This window comes from Oncorhynchus mykiss, chromosome 9 (assembly GCF_013265735.2).
Source record: "Oncorhynchus mykiss isolate Arlee chromosome 9, USDA_OmykA_1.1, whole genome shotgun sequence".
Taxonomy (NCBI): domain Eukaryota; kingdom Metazoa; phylum Chordata; class Actinopteri; order Salmoniformes; family Salmonidae; genus Oncorhynchus; species Oncorhynchus mykiss.
In genome coordinates, this window is record NC_048573.1 from 73,447,007 (window position 1) to 73,470,241 (window position 23,235).

Sequence of the window (23,235 nt, forward strand, 5' to 3'; positions counted from 1 at the left end):
AATATCTTATCACAGGACTGGCATGGTTGACCAACTCCCTGACCAAAATGGCTGACAATATCTTTAAAGAAGGTTCCATGCCATTCTAGTAGTATAAAGCTATAGCCAATCCCTCCGACGTCTTGCTCTCGATGGTTTGTCGCAAACTGACGTGCGCGCACCCTGGTGTTAAAAAGTAGGCGGTACGAGGGAATCCGTTCCGAGTGACGTAATCACGAAAACATTAAGAGGTTTCATCCAAAACCTTTCTAGAACATACCTGGCCTACCCTTCTACATTTCTACTTACTAGAAGTCAATTATTACAAGTCTTGGACATGTCTTCGGATTAGATTTAGGAACAATGTATCAATGGGTCTAACCTCCTGACATTGTTTGAGAAGTTATCTTATTTACCAAATCCTTCATGTTTAAACGTGAAGTTAAGATCTTTTTTTTAAATTACACTCATATAACAATACAAACTGAAATCCACGAGCATACAACATATGAATGTATAAGAGCAACAGCATTTAAAAAATACTAATGTCCTGCGGTCTTAAAGTGACTCATTAATCAAATTTTAATCAACATATGAGATTGGTGACCTCATGTATGGATATATAGACTTCTGTCTAGTCTCTTCTATCAAACAGGTAGGCCTACCTAATTTCTAAAACAGGAAGAAATAGGCTCCAACACAAAGCCCTCTTGTTAGTAAAGTCTAATTCAAATGAATACGGTTCAAATTAATTAGGCTATGCCTACTCGAATTTGCCTACTTTCAGCACCACGAGCTGTCCATTTCCGACTGATTGTGCCGCAGCTGCTGCTTCACGTTTCAGCACTCTGTAAGGTACTCGTATCACGGTTATTGCGAGGTCAATAACTCTGATAAATATATAATGGGCAAGAAACAAATTGTTTTAGAAAATAATATTATAGTAGTAGCAAGCTATTAAAGTTGACCTCCGTTCCTCATCTTCTGAAAAAAGAAAAGGAGAACCGTACACGCTGGGAGCTCAGATGCAGACATTTACGAGTAACAAAAATCACAATAATCACAAGAATGGCTTCAGATCCAAGTCTAGGTTAAGACCGACGGGAGAAATGGTCTTTAAATTAAAGATCCAGGGATCCTCTCGTTTTAACAGTACATTTTCGGTCACCACCTCTCCTACGGAGGGTGACACGTTCGATTCCGACATAACGTAGGGACGAAATCAAGTGGTTCGCTTCCAAAAAGTGATCCGCAGCTGGGTATTTCGGGTTTTTGCACATAATGGTGATAAGATGCTCCGAGATTCGTACTTTTAATTCGCGCTTTGTTTTACCCACATTTTTACCACAAGCACAAGTTATAAGATAAATAACTGCCTTAGTGGAGCACGTGATAACACCTTGGATTGGGATCTGTTTCCCTGTTTGAACGATCTACATTTATAGGCGCCATTGTATTGAGCACAGCCGTTACACTTGTCGTTTCCATCCAGTAGAGGTAGACGTTGTACGGGGATATTTTGGGGTGGTAAATCAGAGTTTACCAATTGATCTCTTAGATTTCTGCCCCGCCAGAATACAACCAAGGGAGGGTCAGAAAACACATTACCGAACGTGCGAATGTTTGTGAACGATTCCCTTAATTTGTTCAGAACACTTTGAATAGCGAGTAGTTTGAACGCAAGAATGCTTATTTTTGCGAGACTGCCCCTGAAAGAGATGTCTCGATTTGTTTTGAATTTTGTCAATGTCAGTATTGATCTGACCATATTTTGTACCCCCTCTCCTTGGATTTTCTTTGCGTCTCAGACATATTTCTGACAAAATCGGATTGTTTTTTTTGCACAGATCTGGGGAAGGGTACCAAAAAAATTCTGCAGCATTGAAGATCCCCAAGAACACAGTGGCCTCCATCATTCTTAAATGGAAGAAGTTTGGAACCACCAAGACTCTTCATAAAGCTGGCTGCCCGGCCAAACTGACCAATCCGGGTGAAGGGCCTTGGTCAGGGAGGTGACCAATAACGCGATGGTATCCTTCCCCAGATCTGTGCCTCGACACAATCCTGTCTCGGAGCTCTACGGACAATTCCTTCAACCGCATGGCTTAGTTTTTGACATGCACTGTGAACTGTTGGAACTTATATAGACAGGTGTTTGCCTCTCCAAATCATGTCCAATCAATTGAATTTACCACAGATGAACTCCAATTAAATTGTAGAAATATTTAAAGGATGATCAATGGAAACAGGATGCACCTGAGCTCCGTTTCTGTTTGGGTACAGCCCAGTGTTTTTGTATACGTGTTTGTTTTGGGTGTATTAAAAAAATATATATATATATATATATATTGTGTATTACTGCGCCTGTCTCCAAAATCCTTTATACCAGCGTGACACTGGATTAGAAGATCTCATGTGTCTGACACGTCCCTCCTTTCTCTTTGTTACTGCAGTACAGCACCACACAACCGCTAGTCTGCAGGGAGCGGGAACTGAACAAAATGTTCTGCATTTCTCTAATGCATCTTATTAATAATTTTTTTAAAAGCAGCCAATGAATCAATCACTTTGAATTGCATCTGTATTCAATGCATTGACTTCTAGATAAAGATGTAAAAGAATGAAAATAACAAATGCCTTTTGTTTCTTATTGAAAAGCAATACACAATTGATGGCAAAAAAAAAAAAAAGTGACCCCTTGTCCATTTTGTATTGAAAAAAAGCTTTATTTAAAAAGAATACATTTACAACAGCTATACTGATTAGGGGGTTCAGCTTGTTATAACAAGCTTGTTCAGCTTGTTATCTGAGTGAGATAATATGCGCAAACAGTAATTGCTTGACGTTTTAAACTCCTCTCTCTTTTGATATAATCCATACATTTCCCATTATACCAAATGTGTAATTAATCTATAGAAGACAGTACACAATGGTGTGGATCGTTGTGATGTGCCAAATGCTAATAGCTGTGAGATATGATTTATTTAAGGGATGATTCATAGTATTACAGAGAGCCGGTTTCACAGACAGACATCTGTTTTTACTCTGTGACAGGTTATGGAGGGAGGGAGGGAGAGAGAGGGAGGGGGAGAGAGAGAGAGAGAGAGAGAGAGAGAGGGAGGGAGGGAGGGAGAGAGGGAGAGAGAGAGAGAGGGAGGGAGGGATTGAGGGAGGGAGAGAGGGAGAGAGGGAGAGAGAGAGGGAGGGAGGGAGGGAGGGAGGGAGAGAGGGAAAGAGGGAGGGAGGGAGAGAGGGAGAGAGGGAGAGAGGGAGAGAGAGAGAGAGAGAGGGATGGAGGGAGAGAGGGAGGGAGAGGGAGGGAGAGATGGAGAGAGAGAGAGAGAGGGAGGGAGGGAGGGAGGGAGGGAGGGAGGGAGGGAGGGAGAGGGAGGGAGAGATGGAGAGAGAGAGAGAGAGAGAGAGAGAGAGAGGGAGGGAGGGAGGGAGGGAGAGAGGGAAAGAGGGAGGGAGGGAGAGAGGGAAAGAGGGAGGGAGGGAGAGAGGGAGAGAGAGAGAGAGAGAGAGAGGGAGGGAGGGAGGGAGGGAGGGAGGGAGGGAGAGAGGGAAAGAGAGAGGGAGGGAGAGATGGAGAGAGAGAGAGAGAGAGGGAGGGAGGGAGGGAGGGAGGGAGGGAGAGAGGGAAAGAGGGAGGGAGGGAGAGAGGGAGAGAGAGAGAGAGAGAGGGAGGGAGAGGGAGAGAGGGTCAAAGTTGAATGTATCTAAAACAGAAACACAATGATTAAACACGTTTTTTTTTTCTTCTAAAAGTAGTTGAACAGTCTTCCTTGAAAGAGACATACAGTGTATTCAGACAGTATTCAGACAGTATTCAGACAGTATTCAGACAGTATTCAGACAGTATTCAGACAGTATACAGACAGTTCAGACAGTATACAGACAGTATTCAGACAGTATTCAGACAGTATTCAGACAGTATTCAGACAGTATACAGACAGTATTCAGACAGTATACAGACAGTATTCAGACAGTATACAGACAGTATTCAGACAGTATTCAGACAGTATTCAGACAGTATACAGACAGTATTCAGACAGTATTCAGACAGTATTCAGACAGTATACAGACAGTATTCAGACAGTATTCAGACAGTATACAGACAGTATTCAGACAGTATTCAGACAGTATTCAGACAGTATTCAGACAGTATTCAGACAGTATTCAGACAGACCCCTTCCCTTTTTTCTTTTTTAACACACATTTTGTTTAACGTTCCACATGTTATTTTTACGTTATTCTAAAATGGATTAAATTAAATGTTTTCCTCAGGGCTAAATCTACATACAGAACCCCATAACAAAACATCGAAAACATTTTAATTTTTTTTTTATAATACATTTTTGTAAGATTAAAAATAAATATATTTAAATTAACTACTGTATATAACCCACCTCCAGTGATCGGACATCGTGTGTGTTTATATTGATCCTTTAAAACAGTTGGAAACAATGTTGTGGAACGTTCAGGTAAAAATACACACTACATCGCCAAAAGTATGTGGACACCTGCTCGTCGAACTTCTCATTCCAAAATCATAGACATTAATATGGAGTTGGTTCCCCTTTTCCTGCTATAACAGCCTCCTCTCTTCTGGGAAGGTTTTCCACTTGATGTTGGAACATTGCTGCGGGGATTTGCTTCCATTCAGCCACAAGAGCATTAGTGAGGTTGGCCACTGATGTTGGGTGATTAGGCCTGGCTCCCAAAGGTGTTCGATTTGGGTTGAGGTCAGGGCTCTGTGCAGGCCAGTCAAGTTCTTCAATACCGATCACAACAAACCATTTCTATATGGACCTCGCGGGGGAATTGTCACGCTGAAACAGGAAAGGACCTTCACCAAACTGTTGCCACAAAGTGGGAAGCACAGAATCGTCTAGAATTTAATTGTATACTATAGGGTTAAGATTTCCCTTCACTGGAACTAAGGGGCCCAGCCTGAACCATGAAAAACAGCCCCAGACCATTATACCTCCTCCAAACTTTACAGTTGGAACTATACATTTTTGGCAGGTAACGTTCTCTTGGCATCCTTCTAACCCAGATTCATCAGTCGGACTGCCAGATGGTGAAGCGGGATTTATCACTGCAGAGAAGGCGTTTCCACTGTTCCAGAGACAATGGTGTTGAGTTTTACACCACTCCAGCCGGTGCTTGGCATTGCACACGGGGATCTTAAGCTTGTGTGCGGCTGCTCTGCCATGGAAACCCATTTCATGAAGCTCCCGACGAACAGTTATTGTGCTGACGTTGCTTCCAGAGGCAGTTTGGAACTCGGTAGTGAGTGTTGCAACCGAGAACAGACGATTTCTACGGGCTATGCTCTTCAGCACTCTGCTGTCCCGTTCTGTGAGCTTGTGTGGCCTACCACTTTGCGGCCGAGACATTGTTGCTCCTAGACGTTTCCCCTTCACAATAACAGCACTTACAGCTAACCGGGGCAGCTCTAGCAGGGCCGAAAAGTTATTCCCCTTGTCAGCAACGGGTGTGTGCTGAAATAGCTGAATCCACTAAATTAAATGGGTGTCCACATACTTTTGGCTAGGTAGTGTATATGACATAGAACACACATACCTCTGACATGTACAATACAGAATCACATCATCAGCTCTATTCATGACATTTCTATTTGCTCCATAACGTTTTTCCTAATGAACGTGGCCCACGGGTGTATTGTTGCAGATACAAAGTTTGCAGACAGAAATGTAACAACGTTCTGTAATGTTGTCGTATTGAGTTTGGCCCTGCATTAGCCGGGTGTAACAGGGCTGTACCGGATGTAGTAGGGCTAAACCAGGGGTAACAGGGCTGAACCGGATGTAGTAGGGCTAAACCAGGGGTAACAGGGCTGAACCGGATGTAGTAGGGCTAAACCAGGGGTAACAGGGCTGAACCGGATGTAGTAGGGCTAAACCAGGGGTAACAGGGCTGAACCGGATGTAGTAGGGCTAAACCAGGGGTAACAGGGCTGAACCGGATGTAGTAGGGCTAAACCAGGTGTAACAGGGCTAAACCGGATGTAGTAGGGCTAAACCAGGGGTAACAGGGCTAAATCAGGGGTAACAGGGCTAAACCAGGGGGAACAGGGCTAAACCAGGGGGAACAGGGCTAAACCAGGGGAAACAGGGCTAAACCAGGGGGAACAGGGCTAAACCGGGTGTAACAGGGCTAAACCAGGGGTAACAGGGCTAAACCAGGGGGAACAGGGCTAAACCAGGGGTAACAGGATTAAACCAGGGGTAACAGGGCTAAACCAGGGGTAACAGGGCTAAACCAGGGGGAACAGGGCTAAACCAGGGGGAACAGGGCTAAATCAGGGGAAACAGGGCTAAACCAGGGGGAACAGGGCTAAACCGGGTGTAACAGGGCTAAACCAGGGGTAACAGGGCTAAACCAGGGGGAACAGGGCTAAACCAGGGGTAACAGGATTAAACCAGGGGTAACAGGGCTAAACCAGGGGTAACAGGGCTGAACCGGGTGTAACAGGGCTAAACCAGGGGGAACAGGCCATACCGGGTGTAACAGGGCTAAACCAGGGGGAACAGGCCATACCGGGTGTAACAGGGCTAAACCAGGGGGAACAGGCCATACCGGGTGTAACAGGGCTAAACCAGGGGGAACAGGGCTGAACCGGGTGTAACAGGGCTAAACCAGGGGGAACAGGCCATACCGGGTGTAACAGGGCTAAAAGAGGTCTACATGGCTGGACAGCCCTGTGTGCCCACAGCTCCGTGTACTAACAGGGGTTTAGCCAGCACGGCTGGTCGCTGGTTCAGGACGGCTCTCCGAACACAACCATGGAAGGAGGGCAGGGCAGCGGGGAGGCCCGGCACATCAACGCCATCTAGAGGAGAGGAGAATACAAGTTGAAATGCAGAAAGATAGTTATAGTTCTTTATGTTCGAGACGGAAGGTTTAGACGTTGTCTGTTATTTTTTTTTAATAAATTATTTTTAAAACATTCTCATGTTTGAGGTTGTACATTAGTCTTTCCTTCACCATTCACACTATAAAATACTCTGTCTAGAAAATTATGAAAATCACTGAATAGTTTTGTGATTACCGCCCCCCCCCCTGACAGCTAATAATATATATATTTTTTAATCCCAAAATTACTTCTGAATATGTGTATGGAATTAATATCCAATTAGCTCCAGTGTTTGACAGAGTAAGGTCAGGAAAGGTAGGGTTCAACAGAAGGTGGTTTTGATGGAGAAAGGGAGATGGTACTCACCTGGTACTCCCCCCAGGTACACAGTCTCCTTGGTCCCTGAGGATCGGCCCTTCTTGGGGCCCACACTGTGTTCACTGGCTGCATCCACATGGAGCTGCAGCACGTTGCTCTTCTTCATGACTACGGGGCGAACAGCCAATGGCAACAACATTAGTAGAAGACTGGTTTGAATTGAATAAAATGTATTGATCCCAAGTTTAGTAACATAGATGATGCTATAATGTTTTCTCAGTGCAAATCTACACTGAACAAATGTATTGATCCCAAGTTTAGTAACATAGATGATGCTATAATGCTTTCCCAGTGCAAATCTACACTGAACAAATGTATTGATCCCAAGTTTAGTAACATAGATGATGCTATAATGCTTTCCCAGTGCAAATCTACACTGAACAAATGTATTGATCCCAAGTTTAGTAACATAGATGATGCTATAATGCTTTCCCAGTGCAAATCTACACTGAACAAATGTATTGATCCCAAGTTTAGTAACATAGATGATGCTATAATGCTTTCCCAGTGCAAATCTACACTGAACAAAAAATATAAAAACGCAACATGTAACAATTTCAAAGATTTTACTGAGTTACAGATCATATAAGGAAATCTGTCAATTAAAATAAATAAATTAGGTCCTAATCTATGGATTTCACATGACTGGGAATACAGATGTGCATCTGTTGGTCACAGATATTAAAAAGGTAGGGACGTGGATCAGAAAACCAGTCAGTATCTGATGTTGCCACCATTTCCCTCATGCAGCGTGACACATCTCCTTCACATAGAGTTGATCAGGCTGTTGATTGTGGCCTGTGGAATGTTGTTCCACTCTTCTTCAATGGCTGTGAGAAGTTGCTGGATATTGGCAGGAACTGGAACACACTGTTGTACACTAATATCCAGAGCATCCCAAACATGCTCAATGGGTGACATGTCTGGTGAGTATGCAGGCCATGGAAGAACTGGGACATTTTCAGCTTCCAGGAATTGCGTCCAGATCCATGTGACATGGGGCCGTGCATTATCATGTTGAAACATGAGGAGATGGAGGAGGATGAACGGCACGACAATGGGCCTCAGGATCTCTTCACGGTGTCTCTATGCATTCAAATTGCCTTCGATGAAATGCAATTATGTTCGTTGTCTGTAGTTCATGCCTGCACATACCATAACCAGCATGGGGCCCTCTGTTCACAACGTTGACATCAGCAAACCGTACAGTTGTTAGTCCGGTTGGATGTACTGCCAAATTCTCTAAAACGATGTTGGAGGCGGCTTATGGTAGAGAAATGAACATTCAATTCTATGGCAACATTGTCAGCATGCCAGTTGCACGCTCCCTCAAAACTTGAGACATCTGCGTGACAAAACTGCACATTTTAGAGTGGCCTTTTATTGTCCCCAGCACAAGGTGTACCTGTGTAATGATCATGCTGTTTAATCAGCTTCTTGATATGCCACACCTGTCAGGTAGATGGATTATATTGGCAAAGGAGAAATGCTCACTAACAGGGATGTAAACAAATGTGTGCACAACATTTGAAAGAAATAAGCTTTTTGTGCGTATGGAACATTTCTTGGATCTTTTATTTCAGCTCATGAAAACATGGGACCAACACTTTACATGTTGCGTTTATATTTTTGTTCAGTGTAATATTGTGAGGAAACGATAGTGCTAAGGGAAGAGATACAATTCATTCCTTGACGATAAAGACCAAAGTGTGTGAGCACTAAACAGGCTACACCTTGTACCTGTATCTGTAACTAAGCTACAACTCACCTTGTATCTGTATCTGTAAGCTACAACTCACCTGTATCTGTATCTGTAAGCTACAACTCACCTGTATCTGTATCTGTAAGCTACAACTCACCTGTATCTGTATCTGTAAGCTACAACTCACCTTGTATCTGTATCTGTAAGCTACAACTCACCTGTATCTGTAACTAAGCTACAACTCACCTGTATCTGTATCTGTAAGCTACAACTCACCTGTATCTGTATCTGTAAGCTACAACTCACCTGTATCTGTAACTAAGCTACAACTCACCTGTATTTGTAGCTCAGCTACAACTCACCTGTATCTGTATCTGTAAGCTACAACTCACCTGTATCTGTAACTAAGCTACAACTCACCTGTATTTGTAGCTCAGCTACAACTCACCTGTATCTGTATCTGTAAGCTACAACTCACCTGTATCTGTATCTGTAAGCTACAACTCACCTGTATCTGTAACTCAGCTACAACTCACCTGTATCTGTAACTCAGCTAGAACTCACCTGTATCTGTAACTCAGCTAGAACTCACCTGTATCTGTAACTCAGCTAGAACTCACCTGTATCTGTAACTCAGCTAGAATTCACCTGTATCTGTAACTCAGCTAGAATTCACCTGTATCTGTAACTCAGCTAGGATTCACCTGTATCTGTAACTCAGCTAGAATTCACCTATATCTGTAACTCAGCTAGAATTCACCTATATCTGTAACTGTAGGCTAGAATTCCCCTGTATCTGTAACTCAGCTAGAATTCCCCTGTATCTGTAACTCAGCTAGAATTCCCCTGTATCTGTAACTCAGCTAGAATTCCCCTGTATCTGTAACTCAGCTAGAATTCCCCTGTATCTGTAACTCAGCTAGAATTCACCTGTATCTGTAACTCAGCTAGAACTCACCTGTATCTGTAACTTAGCTAGAATTCACCTGTATCTGTAACTCAGCTAGAATTCCCCTGTATCTGTAACTCAGCTAGAACTCACCTGTATCTGTAACTCAGCTAGAATTCACCTGTATCTGTAACTCAGCTAGAATTCACCTGTATCTGTAACTCAGCTAGAATTCACCTGTATCTGTAACTCAGCTAGAACTCACCTGTATCTGTAACTCAGCTAGAATTCACCTGTATCTGTAACTCAGCTAGAATTCACCTGTATCTGTAACTCAGCTAGAATTCACCTGTATCTGTAACTCAGCTAGAACTCACCTGTATCTGTAACTCAGCTAGAATTCACCTGTATCTGTAACTCAGCTAGAATTCACCTGTATCTGTAACTCAGCTAGAATTCACCTGTATCTGTAACTCAGCTAGAATTCACCTGTATCTGTAACTCAGCTAGAATTCACCTGTATCTGTAACTCAGCTAGAATTCCCCTGTATCTGTAACTCAGCTAGAATTCCCCTGTATCTGTAACTCAGCTAGAATTCCCCTGTATCTGTAACTCAGCTAGAATTCCCCTGTATCTGTAACTCAGCTAGAATTCACCTGTATCTGTAACTCAGCTAGAATTCACCTGTATCTGTAACTCAGCTAGAACTCACCTGTGATACTGTGCCAGCGTCCGTCACACAGGGATTCCTCTGGTGTGAAAGAGGTGGAGAAGAAGTTTCCGCGACCACTGTTCACTGTGACTGTCACCTGTAGAGGACACCACATTATACAGTCATTATACACACTCTTTCATTGTACATATGACTCTGTCTGAAACTGAAGAAAACTGTCTAGGTAGTCCTAAAACAACAGAACACTTAGTTAATCGTACCTCTCCCTGGTTGAGGTAGAGACTGAGCTGTTGTCCAGACCCAGCATGCAGCAGGAGACCAGAGTCAGACACCAGCCGTACCTCCAGCCTGACCTCTAGGTCCCGCCCTAACACCAGGCCTTCATCTAGACACAGAGACATGGAGACATTAGCCAGTGTGTTTCAGATTTTATGGGTCAATATTCCTTTTGTTGTGCTCTGTCCTGTCTCATAATCCCAGAGAATGTCTCTCCAATAGTCTCTCCTAGATCCTTTTCCAAATCCTTGGCCTCTTTGACAAACATTTTAAATTGCAACCAAATAATTTTAGAGGAGAGGAGAGAGAGGAGAGGAGGTATACTGTACCTATAGCCATGTGTCCTCCCTGGGAGGAGAGGAGGTATACTGTACCTATAGCCATGTGTCCTCCCTGGAAGGAGAGGAGAGGAAAGGAGGTATACTGTACCTATAGCCATGTGTCCTCCCTGGGAGGAGAGGAGGTATACTGTACCTATAGCCATGTGTCCTCCCTGGGAGGAGAGGAGGTATACTGTACCTATAGCCATGTGTCCTCCCTGGGAGGAGAGGAGGTATACTGTACCTATAGCCATGTGTCCTCCCTGGGAGGAGAGGAGGTATACTGTACCTATAGCCATGTGTCCACCCTGGGAGGAGAGGAGGTATACTGTACCTATAGCCATGTGTCCTCCCTGGGAGGAGAAGTATGCCCCAGGCTGCAGAGTGGTCTGGAAGCAAGGAACAACCCCCAGGCTTGTGGAGGGATTGTCTATGCTCTCCTCATTCAGCTCCAGGTCCCTCACACAGCCCACAAACCCTCCAGGACCTGGCACCTATGTAGTGAAAGAGATGGGCAGTACACCGTAGAACAGTTTCAATAAGGTATATATTTCTCTGTACTGTAGACACACACACACACACACACACACACACACACACACACACACACACACACACACACACACACACACACACACACACACACACACACACACACACAATGAGCACTGTTAAAGCCAAGAGCATTATGACTTTACAACTGACTGGAAGAAGCATTGAGACAAATCTAATTTTATTTGTCACATGCTCCGAAAACAACAAGTGTAGACTTTACCGTGAAATGCTGAATACAACAAGTATAGACTTTACCGTGAAATGCTGAATACAACAAGTATAGACTTTACCGTAAAATGCTGAATACAACAAGTATAGACTTTAACGTGAAATGCTGAATACAACAAGTATAGACTTTACCGTGAAATGCTGAATACAACAAGTATAGACTTTACCGTGAAATGCTGAATACAACAAGTATAGACTTTACCGTGAAATGCTTTACTTACAAGCCCTTAACCAACAGTGCAGTTCAAGAAGAAGAACATATTTACCAAGTGGACTAAAATAAAAAGTAATAATAAAAAGTAACACAATAAGAATAACGAGGCTATATACAGGGGGTACCGGTACTGAGTCAGGGTGGAGGCTATATACAGGGTGTTACGGTACAGAGTCAATGTGGAGGCTATATACAGGGGGTACCGGTACAGAGTCAATGTGGAGGCTATATACAGGGGGCACCGGTACTGAGTCAGGGTGGAGGCTATATACAGGGTGTTACGGTACAGAGTCAATGTGGAGGGTATATACAGGGTAATACGGTACAGAGTCAATGTGGAGACTATATACAGGGTGTTACGGTACAGAGTCAATGTGGAGGGTATATACAGGGTAATACGGTACAGAGTCAATGTGGAGGGTATATACAGGGTAATACGGTACAGAGTCAATGTGGAGACTATATACAGGGTGTTACGGTACAGAGTCAATGTGGAGGGTATATACAGGGTAATACGGTACAGAGTCAATGTGGAGGCTATATACAGGGTATTACGGTACAGAGTCAATGTGGAGGGTATATACAGGGTAATACGGTACAGAGTCAATGTGGAGGCTATATACAGGGTAATACGGTACAGAGTCAATGTGGAGGCTATATACAGGGTAATACGGTACAGAGTCAATGTGGAGGCTATATACAGGGTAATACGGTACAGAGTCAATGTGGAGGCTATATACAGGTGGTACCGGTACAGAGTCAATATGGAGGCTGTTTACAGGGTGTTACGGTACAGAGTCAATGTGGAGGGTATATACAGGGTAATACGGTACAGAGTCAATGTGGAGGGTATATACAGGGTAATACGGTACAGAGTCAATGTGGAGACTATATACAGGGTGTTACGGTACAGAGTCAATGTGGAGGGTATATACAGGGTAATACGGTACAGAGTCAATGTGGAGGCTATATACAGGGTATTACGGTACAGAGTCAATGTGGAGGGTATATACAGGGTAATACGGTACAGAGTCAATGTGGAGGCTATATACAGGGTAATACGGTACAGAGTCAATGTGGAGGCTATATACAGGGTAATACGGTACAGAGTCAATGTGGAGGCTATATACAGGTGGTACCGGTACAGAGTCAATATGGAGGCTGTTTACAGGGTGTTACGGTACTGAGTCAGGGTGGAGGCTATATACAGGGGGTACCGGTACCGAGTCAATGTGGAGGCTATATACAGGGGGTACTGGTACTGAGTCAATGTGGAGGCTATATACAGGGAGTACTGGTACTGAGTCAATGTGGAGGCTGTTTACAGGGTGTTACGGTACTGAGTCAGGGTGGAGGCTATATACAGGGTGTTACGGTACAGAGTCAATGTGGAGGGTATATACAGGGGGTACCGGTACAGAGTCAATGTGGAGGCTATATACAGGTGGTACCGGTACAGAGTCAATATGGAGGCTGTTTACAGGGTGTTACGGTACAGAGTCAATGTGGAGACTATATACAGGGAGTACTGGTACCGAGTCAATGTGGAGGCTATATACAGGGAGTACTGGTACTGAGTCAATGTGGAGGCTATATACAGGGGGTACTGGTACAGAGTCAATGTGGAGGCTATATACAGGGGGTACTGGTACAGAGTCAATGTGGAGGCTATATACAGGGGGTACCGGTACAGAGTCAATGTGGAGGCTATATACAGGGGGTACCGGTACAGAGTCAATGAGGAGGCTATATACAGGGAGTACTGGTACAGAGTCAATGTGGAGGCTATATACAGGGAGTACTGGTACTTTCCCACTGACTGGAGGAAGCACAATGTTGATATAGTAGCTATTTTTAAATTAATCTTTCCTCAAATGCTTTCTCCTCCTCACAATGTAATGGACTTTCTCCTCCAATAGGGAAGGAGGAGAGGGGATAGGATGAAAACAATGGAATTGCCGAAAAATGTACTGAGATAGAGTTTAAGTCGAATTCCTCGTGTCTCCACTGTGAATGTGACGGCCGTAGTACCGTGAGAAGTGAGCTGGCGACTGCTGAGGGAACTCCTCCGATGTAGAGAGGGGAACTGAGGGGTGTTTTCTCCCCTCCCGAGACCCTCTTAGACTGGGTATTGATCCCATCAACAATCAAACTGGCCATCTCTCCCTCCCGCTTCACAAACACCTGGTGGGGGAAAAAAATACATGTTGGTATTACACTGGTCTGTTACTGACGGTGCCAGGACTTAGAACACACACAGATACACACAGATACACACAGATACACACACAGATACACACAGATACACACACAGATACACACACAGATACACACACAGATACACACAGATACACACACAGATACACACAGATACACACAGATACACACACAGATTCACACAGATACACACACAGATACACACAGATACACACAGATACACACAGATACACAGACACACACAGATACACACACAGATACACACACAGATACACACAGATACACACAGATACACACAGATACACACACAGATACACACAGATACACACACAGATACACACAGATACACACACAGATACACACAGATACACACAGATACACAGACACACACAGATACACACACAGATACACACAGATACACACACAGATACACACAGATACACACAGATACACACACAGATACAGACACACACAGATACACACACAGATACACACAGATACACACAGATACACACACAGATACACACACAGATACACAGATACACACACAGACACACAGACACACACAGACACACACAGATACACACAGATACACAGACACACAGAGATACACACAGATACACACACAGATACACACAGATACACAGAGATACACACAGATACACAGACACACAGAGATACACACAGATACACACACAGATACACACAGATACACAGAGATACACACAGAGATACACACAGATACACACAGATACACACACAGATACACACAGATACACACAGATACACACAGAGATACACACAGAAACACACAGATACACAGACACACAGAGATACACACAGATACACACACAGATACACACAGATACACAGACACACACAGATACACACAGATACACACAGATACCCACAGAGATACACACAGAAACACACAGATACACAGACACACAGAGATACACACAGATACACACACAGATACACACAGATACACAGACACACACAGATACACACAGATACCCAAACAGATACACACAGATACACAGACACACACAGATACACACAGATACACACAGATACACAGACACACAGAGATACACACAGATACACACACAGATACACACAGATACACACACAGATACACACACAGATACACAGACACACACAGATACACACACAGATACACACAGACACACACAGATACACAGACACACAGACACACACAGATACACACACAGATACACACAGATACACAGACACACACAGACACACAGACACACAGATACACACAGATACACACAGATACACACGGATACACACACAGATACACACAGATACACAGACACACAGACACACACAGACACACAGACACACAGAGATACACACATATACATACACAGAGATACACACACATACACAGAGATACACAGAGATACACACACACACAGATACACACAGATACAGACACACAGAGATACACAGATACACAGACACACACAGATACACACACAGATACACACACAGATACACAGACACACACAGATACACAGACACACACAGATACACACAGATACACAGACACACACAGATACACAGATACACACAGATACACACACAGATACACACAGATACACACAGATACACACAGATACACACACGAGTCAGACACACACAAACCACAATCCTGATCTAAATCTCAATCAGGACGGAAGACAATGAGACTATAGGGAGGGTAGAGTGGTTCATACAGCTAGGGAAATGTAATGCAGACCCAGAACCCCGTGCCTTCAGTGATATTTACTGACTTCATCATTACAGTGTTCTTGGCGTGTTACTGAGGATGGTGGTAAGATAGCATGTTATTGGTTATACCACACACACACACACACACACACACACACACACACACACACACACACACACACACACACACACACACACACACGCACACGCACCGTGTGCCACCGTCCATCGTTGTACTTCCTGCGCGAGCGGATGCTAGTCTTCCTCTTCCCTCCGTCGATGAGGAGCAGCAGGTGTCCGTCGGAGACCGACAGGGTCATCACAGATCTGCTACGTTCTCCTGATCCAGACACACAGAACACCAGGCCTTCTGAAGAGTTCACACGTAGACCCATGGAGATGTGAGGCCTGGGGGTGAGAGAGAAGGGGACGTGCGTTACAGCCATATACAGGACATGGAACAACGGGAGGAAAACATATATATTTTTTAAAAGGATGATCTTAAATCGACAACGAAAAAAAACATCTTTATTGAAACAGAGCCCTGTGGAGGTTGTTTAGCCAGTACTACTACTAGTTGTTATGGGGTTACTGACGTCCTGCTGAAGACCTCTGGCAGCCTGTCGTAGCGCTGGTGGCTGTGGGAGGAGCCACTGAAGTGCAGAGCTCCAACCTCCTCCTGATTGGCTAGGTCCCCCTGGCAGGACCCCCTGCCACTGCGACTCCGCCCCACTGACCCACCGCCACCCGCAGGCTTCCTGTGTTTATCCTGTAGAGGGGTGGGGGAGTGGGAGGGAGGGGGGAAGGGAGGAGTGAGGGGATATGATAACTTCATCATGGAGGGTAGAGTGGTTCATACAGCTAGGGAAATGTAATGCAGAAATGTGGGACGAACAAGGCATTTAAGGAGCTATTTAGGGACACGGCTATTAATGTTCTGTGAGCACCCTGTGGATATGTCTTCTGCTCTCAAGGCCTGACTGAGGGAGAGTTTTGTATGTCGAGAATTACGATGACAGAATGAATGAACGCGATTTTTCCATACACAGAACACCTCACAAAACATCCCTCAGAACACGACACAAAACCTCCCTCAGAACACGACACAAAACCTCCCTCAGAACACGACACAAAACCTCCCTCAGAACACGACACAAAACCTCCCTCAGAACACGACACAAAACCTCCCTCAGAACACGACACAAAACCTCCCTCAGAACACGACACAAAACCTCCCACAGAACACGACACAAAACCTCCCTCAGAACACGACACAAAACCTCCCACAGAACACGACACAAAAAATCCCTCAGAACAGGACACAGAACCTCCCACAGAACACGACACAGAATATCCCTCAGAACACGACACAGAATATCCCTCAGAACACGACACAAAACATCCCTCAGAACACGACACAGAACACGACACAGAACACGACACAGAACATCCCACAGAACATCCCACAGTGTCTCAGGTATATAATTAGTCATGTGATACCCATTACACCGTAGTTGTTCCACACAAGACTGCTTGTTCGCTTGGATTCAAATCGTAATTTTTAATCTGGTGTTCGACAAGTCATTTTAATTTAAAGTGAAAATAACAAATAAAACCTCTAAGAAAGATGAAGACACATCTCTGAATAACTCTTGAGTTTGACGACACACACAGACAACTAAGTACCTTGAAATGCATTTGTTGGAAGATTTTTTATTGTTGTTGATTTGATTTGATGTGCAACATGTTTTTCGATTAGAAGCTTCAGGCCAGTGGAAGTGACGTGGTGTCCAGCGTCCCGGCTCTACAGTTTCTCGCCAGTTACAACGGCGTGGCTGACGGTAAGTCCCACATATTCAGGGCAGTGCAGGGAGAAGACACCAGGTATAGACTTGGAGCTGAAGTAACACTAGAAGGGATTCTATTTGAGTACAAGTGTATCAAGATGTCAGAGGGAATCTATGAAAACACAGATGGGATTTAAAGATGAAACCAGAGAAGGTGGGGCGGCAGGTATTCTAGTGGTTAGAGCGTTGGGCCAGTAACCGAAAGGTCGCTGGATAAAATTCCTGAACTGACAAGGTTAAAACCTGTCGTTCTGCCCTTGAATAAGGCCACTGTTCCACGCTAGGCCGTCATTGTAAATAAGAATTTGTTCTTAACTGACTTAAATTAGGTTTAAATAAAATAAAAAAACAGAAGGCTAATTACATGGCCATGTAAGAGCCTTCAAGCCCCGCCCATGAGATTGTTGCGCAACATTCAGGGAACATTTCTTTATTGTTCTTTTTCACAATGGATGGTACAACACACGACCCAATCTGACTCAAACAACTTCTGATTCAGTACATTTTCAGTGGTGGAAGAGACCCTACGAAAATGCTGCAGTGTGTTGTTCTACTGGCTGGGACCAATCCTACTGGCTGGGACCAATCCTACTGGCTGGGAACATCCTACTGGCTGGGACCAATCCTACTGGCTGGGACCAATCCTACTGGCTGGGACCAATCCTACTGGCTGGGACATATCCTACTGGCTGGGACCAATCCTATCTGCTGGGACCAATCCTATCTGCTGGGACCAATCCTACTGGCTGGGACCAATCCTACTGGCTGGGACCAATCCTACTGGCTGGGACCAATCCTACTGGCTGGGACAATCCTACTGGCTGGGACCAATCCTACTGGCTGGGACCAATCCTACTGGCTGGGACCAATCCTACTGGCTGGGACATATCCTACTGGCTGGGACATATCCTACTGGCTGGGACCAATCCTATTGGCTGGGACCAATCCTACTGGCTGGGACCATCCTATTGGCTGGGACCAATCCTACTGGCTGGGACCAATCCTACTGGCTGGGACCAATCCTACTGGCTGGGACCATCCTACTGGCTGGGACCATCCTACTGGCTGGGACCAATCCTACTGGCTGGGACCATTCCTACTGGCTGGGACCAATCCTACTGGCTGGGACCATCCTACTGGCTGGGATCAAGCCTGCTGGCTGGGACCATCCTATTGGCTGGGACCAATTCTACTGGCTGGGACCAATCCTACTGACTGGGACCAATCCTACTGGCTGGGGCCAATCCTACTGGCTGGGACCAATCCTACCTGCTGGGACCAATCCTACTGGCTGGGACCAATCCTACTGGCTGGGACCATCCTACTGGCTGGGACCAATCCTATCTGCTGGGACCAATCCTACTGGCTGGGACCAATCCTACTGGCTGGGACCAATCCTATTGGCTGGGAACATCCTACTGGCTGGGAACATCCTACTGGCTGGGACCAATCCTACCTGCTGGGACCAATCCTACTGGCTGGGACCAATCCTACTGGCTGGGACCATCCTACTGGCTGGGACCAATCCTACCTGCTGGGACCAATCCTACTGGCTGGGACCAATCCTACTGGCTGGGACCAATTCTATTGGCTGGGAACATCCTACTGGCTGGGAACATCCTACTGGCTGGGACCAATCCTACTGGCTGAGACCATCCTACTGGCTGAGACCATCCTACTGGCTGGGACCATCCTAGGCATGTGTAGAGGTCTCACTGACAGCATCCGACCCATTGGAGAGTGTGAATAGTGTGTCGTGTGGAATGACTGTAATCTGGTTGTGTGAGTAAAGCACAGTAATTATACCAGCTACTGTATGTATAACAGCCTCTATCTTGTGGAGTCACGCTGAATATCCTGTGAAAGGTTTTTAGCTGGTTTTGTTTCTATTTGTGGCCTAATTGAAAGATGTATCAGACTTCTTTAAAAGAGACCAGGGCTTTGTAGAGTTTGTACTCTGTTCATCAGGCCCAGTTGAGTGAAGCTGTCTAATAAACTCTAACTGTGAACTAACTACACAACGAAAAGCATGAGGACACTCGTCCAACATCTCAGTCCAAAATCATGGGCATTAATATGGAGTTGGTCCCCCCATTTGCTGCTATAACAGCCTCCACTTTTCTGGGAAGGTTTTCCATTAGATGTTGGAACATTGCTGTGGGGAATTGGCTTTCATTCAGCCACAAGAGCATTAGTGGGGTTGGGGCACTGATGTTGGGCGATTAGGCCTGGCTCACAGTCGGCGTTCCAATTCATCCCAAAGGTGTTCGATGAGGTTGAGGTCAGGGTTCTGTGTGGGTCAGTCAAGTTCTTCCACAACGATCTCAACAAATCATTTCTGTATGGACCTCGCTTTGTGCACAAGGGCATTGTCATGTTGAAACAGGAAAGGGCCTTCCTCAAACTGTTGCCACAAAGTTGGAAGCACAGAATTGTAAGCTGTAGCGTAAAGATTTCCCTTCACTGGAACTAAGGGGCCTAGCCCAAACCATGAAAAACAGCTCCAGACCATTATTCCTCATCCACCAAACTTTACAGTTGGCACTATCCATTCGGGCAGGTAGTGTTGTTCTCCAGGCATCCGCTAAACCCAGATTCGTCCGTCGGCCTGCCAGATGGTGAAGTCATGATTCATCACTCCAGAGAACACGTTTCCACTGCTCCAGAGTCCAATGGCGGCGAACTTTACACCAGTCCAGCACTGACGTTTGAAACTGACGTTTGGCATGGTGATCTTAGGCTTGTGTGCGGCTGCACGGCCATGGAAACCCATTGAATTTGAAGGGGTGCCCACATAATGTAAAACATACAGTAGTTCATTCTGATTGAAGATCCATGATGGTCATTTTCTTGTCTGTCTATAATCTCTCGTCACAGACCTAACATGGAGTAGCCGATTCGGGTTCTGAGTGCAGACACTATGCAGACTATGAAATGTGAGATGAACGCAGGGGTTTGGAGACACTCGATCACACACACACACACACACACACACACACACACACACACACACACACACACACACACTCACACTCACACACTCACACACACACACACACACACACTCACACTCGATCTCTCACACTCGATCTCACACACTCGATCTCACACACTCGATCTCACACACTCGATCTCACACACTCGATCTCTCACACTCGATCTCTCACACACACACACTCACACACACACACACACACACACTCACACTCGATCTCTCACACTCGATCTCACACACTCGATCTCACACACTCGATCTCACACACTCGATCTCACACACTCGATCTCTCACACTCGATCTCTCACACACACACACACACACACACACACACACACACACACACACACACACACACACACACACACACACACACACACACACACACACACACACACACACGCGCGCGCGCACATCAAGGGGTGTCAGGCTGAAGTATTATAATACACTATCTTAATGGTGTCAGATATCCAGATAGGGTATATAATGTATTCTAACACTATTTCGATATCTGACACCATTAAGATTCTGTATAGTGTATTCTAATACTATCTTAATGGTGTCAGATGTAGAAGAGGTGTTAGAATACATTATATATTGTGTATCTATGGTGTCAGATGTAGAAGAGGTATTAGAATACATTATATATTGTGTATCTATGGTGTCAGATGTAGAAGAGGTATTCGAATACATTATATATTGTGTATCTATGGTGTCAGCTATAGAAGTATCATTATAATACATTATATATTGTGTACCCATGGTGTCAGATGTAGAAGAGGTACTATAATACATTACATATTGTGTATCTATGGTGTCAGCTATAGAAGTATCATTATAATACATTATATATTGTGTATCTATAGTGTCAGGTACCTTAACATGCTTTTGCCGTGGTGGTGTGGCCAGGATCTGTTGAGGTTTATCGGCAGCGGGACAGTCTAGAGGAACGTCGATGTTCTCCTTAGCATTCATCAGATTCATCACCATCTGAGAAGGCTTGTCACTGTAGAGTACAGTCGTTATAGGGCTGTTAGCCCGTTGTCATGGCTACAGTAACAGTTATAGCCCAAGTCCTACACACAGTGGTATAATCACATCTAGTCTTAGAAAACTAACTTCTAATCTAGCAGTAGTAGGAGCAGCAACATTGTAATCTAGTAGTAGGAGCAGCAACATTGTAATCTAGCAGTAGTAGGAGCAGCAACATTGTAATCTAGCAGTAGTAGGAGCAGCAACATTGTAATCTAGCAGTAGTAGAAGCAGCAACAACATTGTAATCTAGCAGTAGTAGGAGCAGCAACATTGTAATCTAGTAGTAGGAGCAGCAACATTGTAATCTAGCAGTAGTAGGAGCAGCAACATTGTAATCTAGCAGTAGTAGGAGCAGCAACATTGTAATCTAGCAGTAGTAGAAGCAGCAACAACATTGTAATCTAGCAGTAGTAGGAGCAGCAACATTGTAATCTAGCAGTAGTAGGAGCAGCAACATTGTAATCTAGTAGTAGTAGGAGCAGCAACATTGTAATCTAGTAGTAGTAGGAGCAGCAACATTGTAATCTAGCAGTAGTAGAAGCAGCAACAACATTGTAATCTAGCAGTAGGAGCAGCAACATTGTAATCTAGTAGTAGTAGAAGCAGCAACAACATTGTAATCTAGCAGTAGGAGCAGCAACATTGTAATCTAGTAGTAGGAGCAGCAACATTGTAATCTAGCAGTAGTAGGATCAGCAACATTGTAATCTAGTAGTAGTAGGAGCAGCAACATTGTAATCTAGTAGTAGTAGGAGCAGCAACATTGTAATCTAGTAGTAGTAGGAGCAGCAACATTGTAATCTAGTAGTAGTAGGAGCAGCAACATTGTAATCTAACAGTAGTAGGAGCAGCAACATTGTAATCTAGTAGTAGTAGGAGCAGCAACATTGTAATCTAGTAGTAGTAGGAGCAGCAACATTGTAATCTAGTAGTAGTAGGAGCAGCAACATTGTAATCTAACAGTAGTAGGAGCAGCAACATTGTAATCTAACAGTAGTAGGAGCAGCAACATTGTAATCTAGTAGTAGTAGGAGCAGCAACATTGTAATCTAACAGTAGTAGGAGCAGCAACATTCTAATCTAGCAGTAGTAGAAGCAGCAACAACATTGTAATCTAGCAGTAGGAGCAGCAACATTGTAATCTAGTAGTAGTAGAAGCAGCAACAACATTGTAATCTAGCAGTAGGAGCAGCAACATTGTAATCTAGTAGTAGGAGCAGCAACATTGTAATCTAGCAGTAGGAGCAGCAACATTGTAATCTAGCAGTAGGAGCAGCAACATTGTAATCTAGTAGTAGTAGAA

At 44.5% G+C, this 23,235-nt stretch overlaps 1 protein-coding gene across 2 annotated transcripts in view; it reads right to left on the reverse strand.

Annotated features, from left to right (window-relative positions):
* Positions 1-4,864: 4,864 nt before the first annotated feature.
* Positions 4,865-23,235, reverse strand: part of LOC110516471 (laminin subunit alpha-5) — a 252,929-nt gene continuing 234,558 nt past the window's right edge. For both annotated transcript variants that reach the window (XM_036988972.1, XM_036988971.1), the window contains 9 exons: positions 21,774-21,903; positions 16,652-16,824; positions 16,268-16,463; positions 14,130-14,282; positions 11,436-11,595; positions 10,766-10,890; positions 10,545-10,641; positions 7,229-7,348; positions 4,865-6,838 (listed from right to left, as the gene is read on the reverse strand). In XM_036988972.1, coding sequence (XP_036844867.1) covers positions 6,690-6,838; positions 7,229-7,348; positions 10,545-10,641; positions 10,766-10,890; positions 11,436-11,595; positions 14,130-14,282; positions 16,268-16,463; positions 16,652-16,824; positions 21,774-21,903 — 1,303 coding nt within the window. In that variant the 3' untranslated portion in view covers positions 4,865-6,689. The remainder of the gene's footprint in view (positions 6,839-7,228; positions 7,349-10,544; positions 10,642-10,765; positions 10,891-11,435; positions 11,596-14,129; positions 14,283-16,267; positions 16,464-16,651; positions 16,825-21,773; positions 21,904-23,235) is intronic.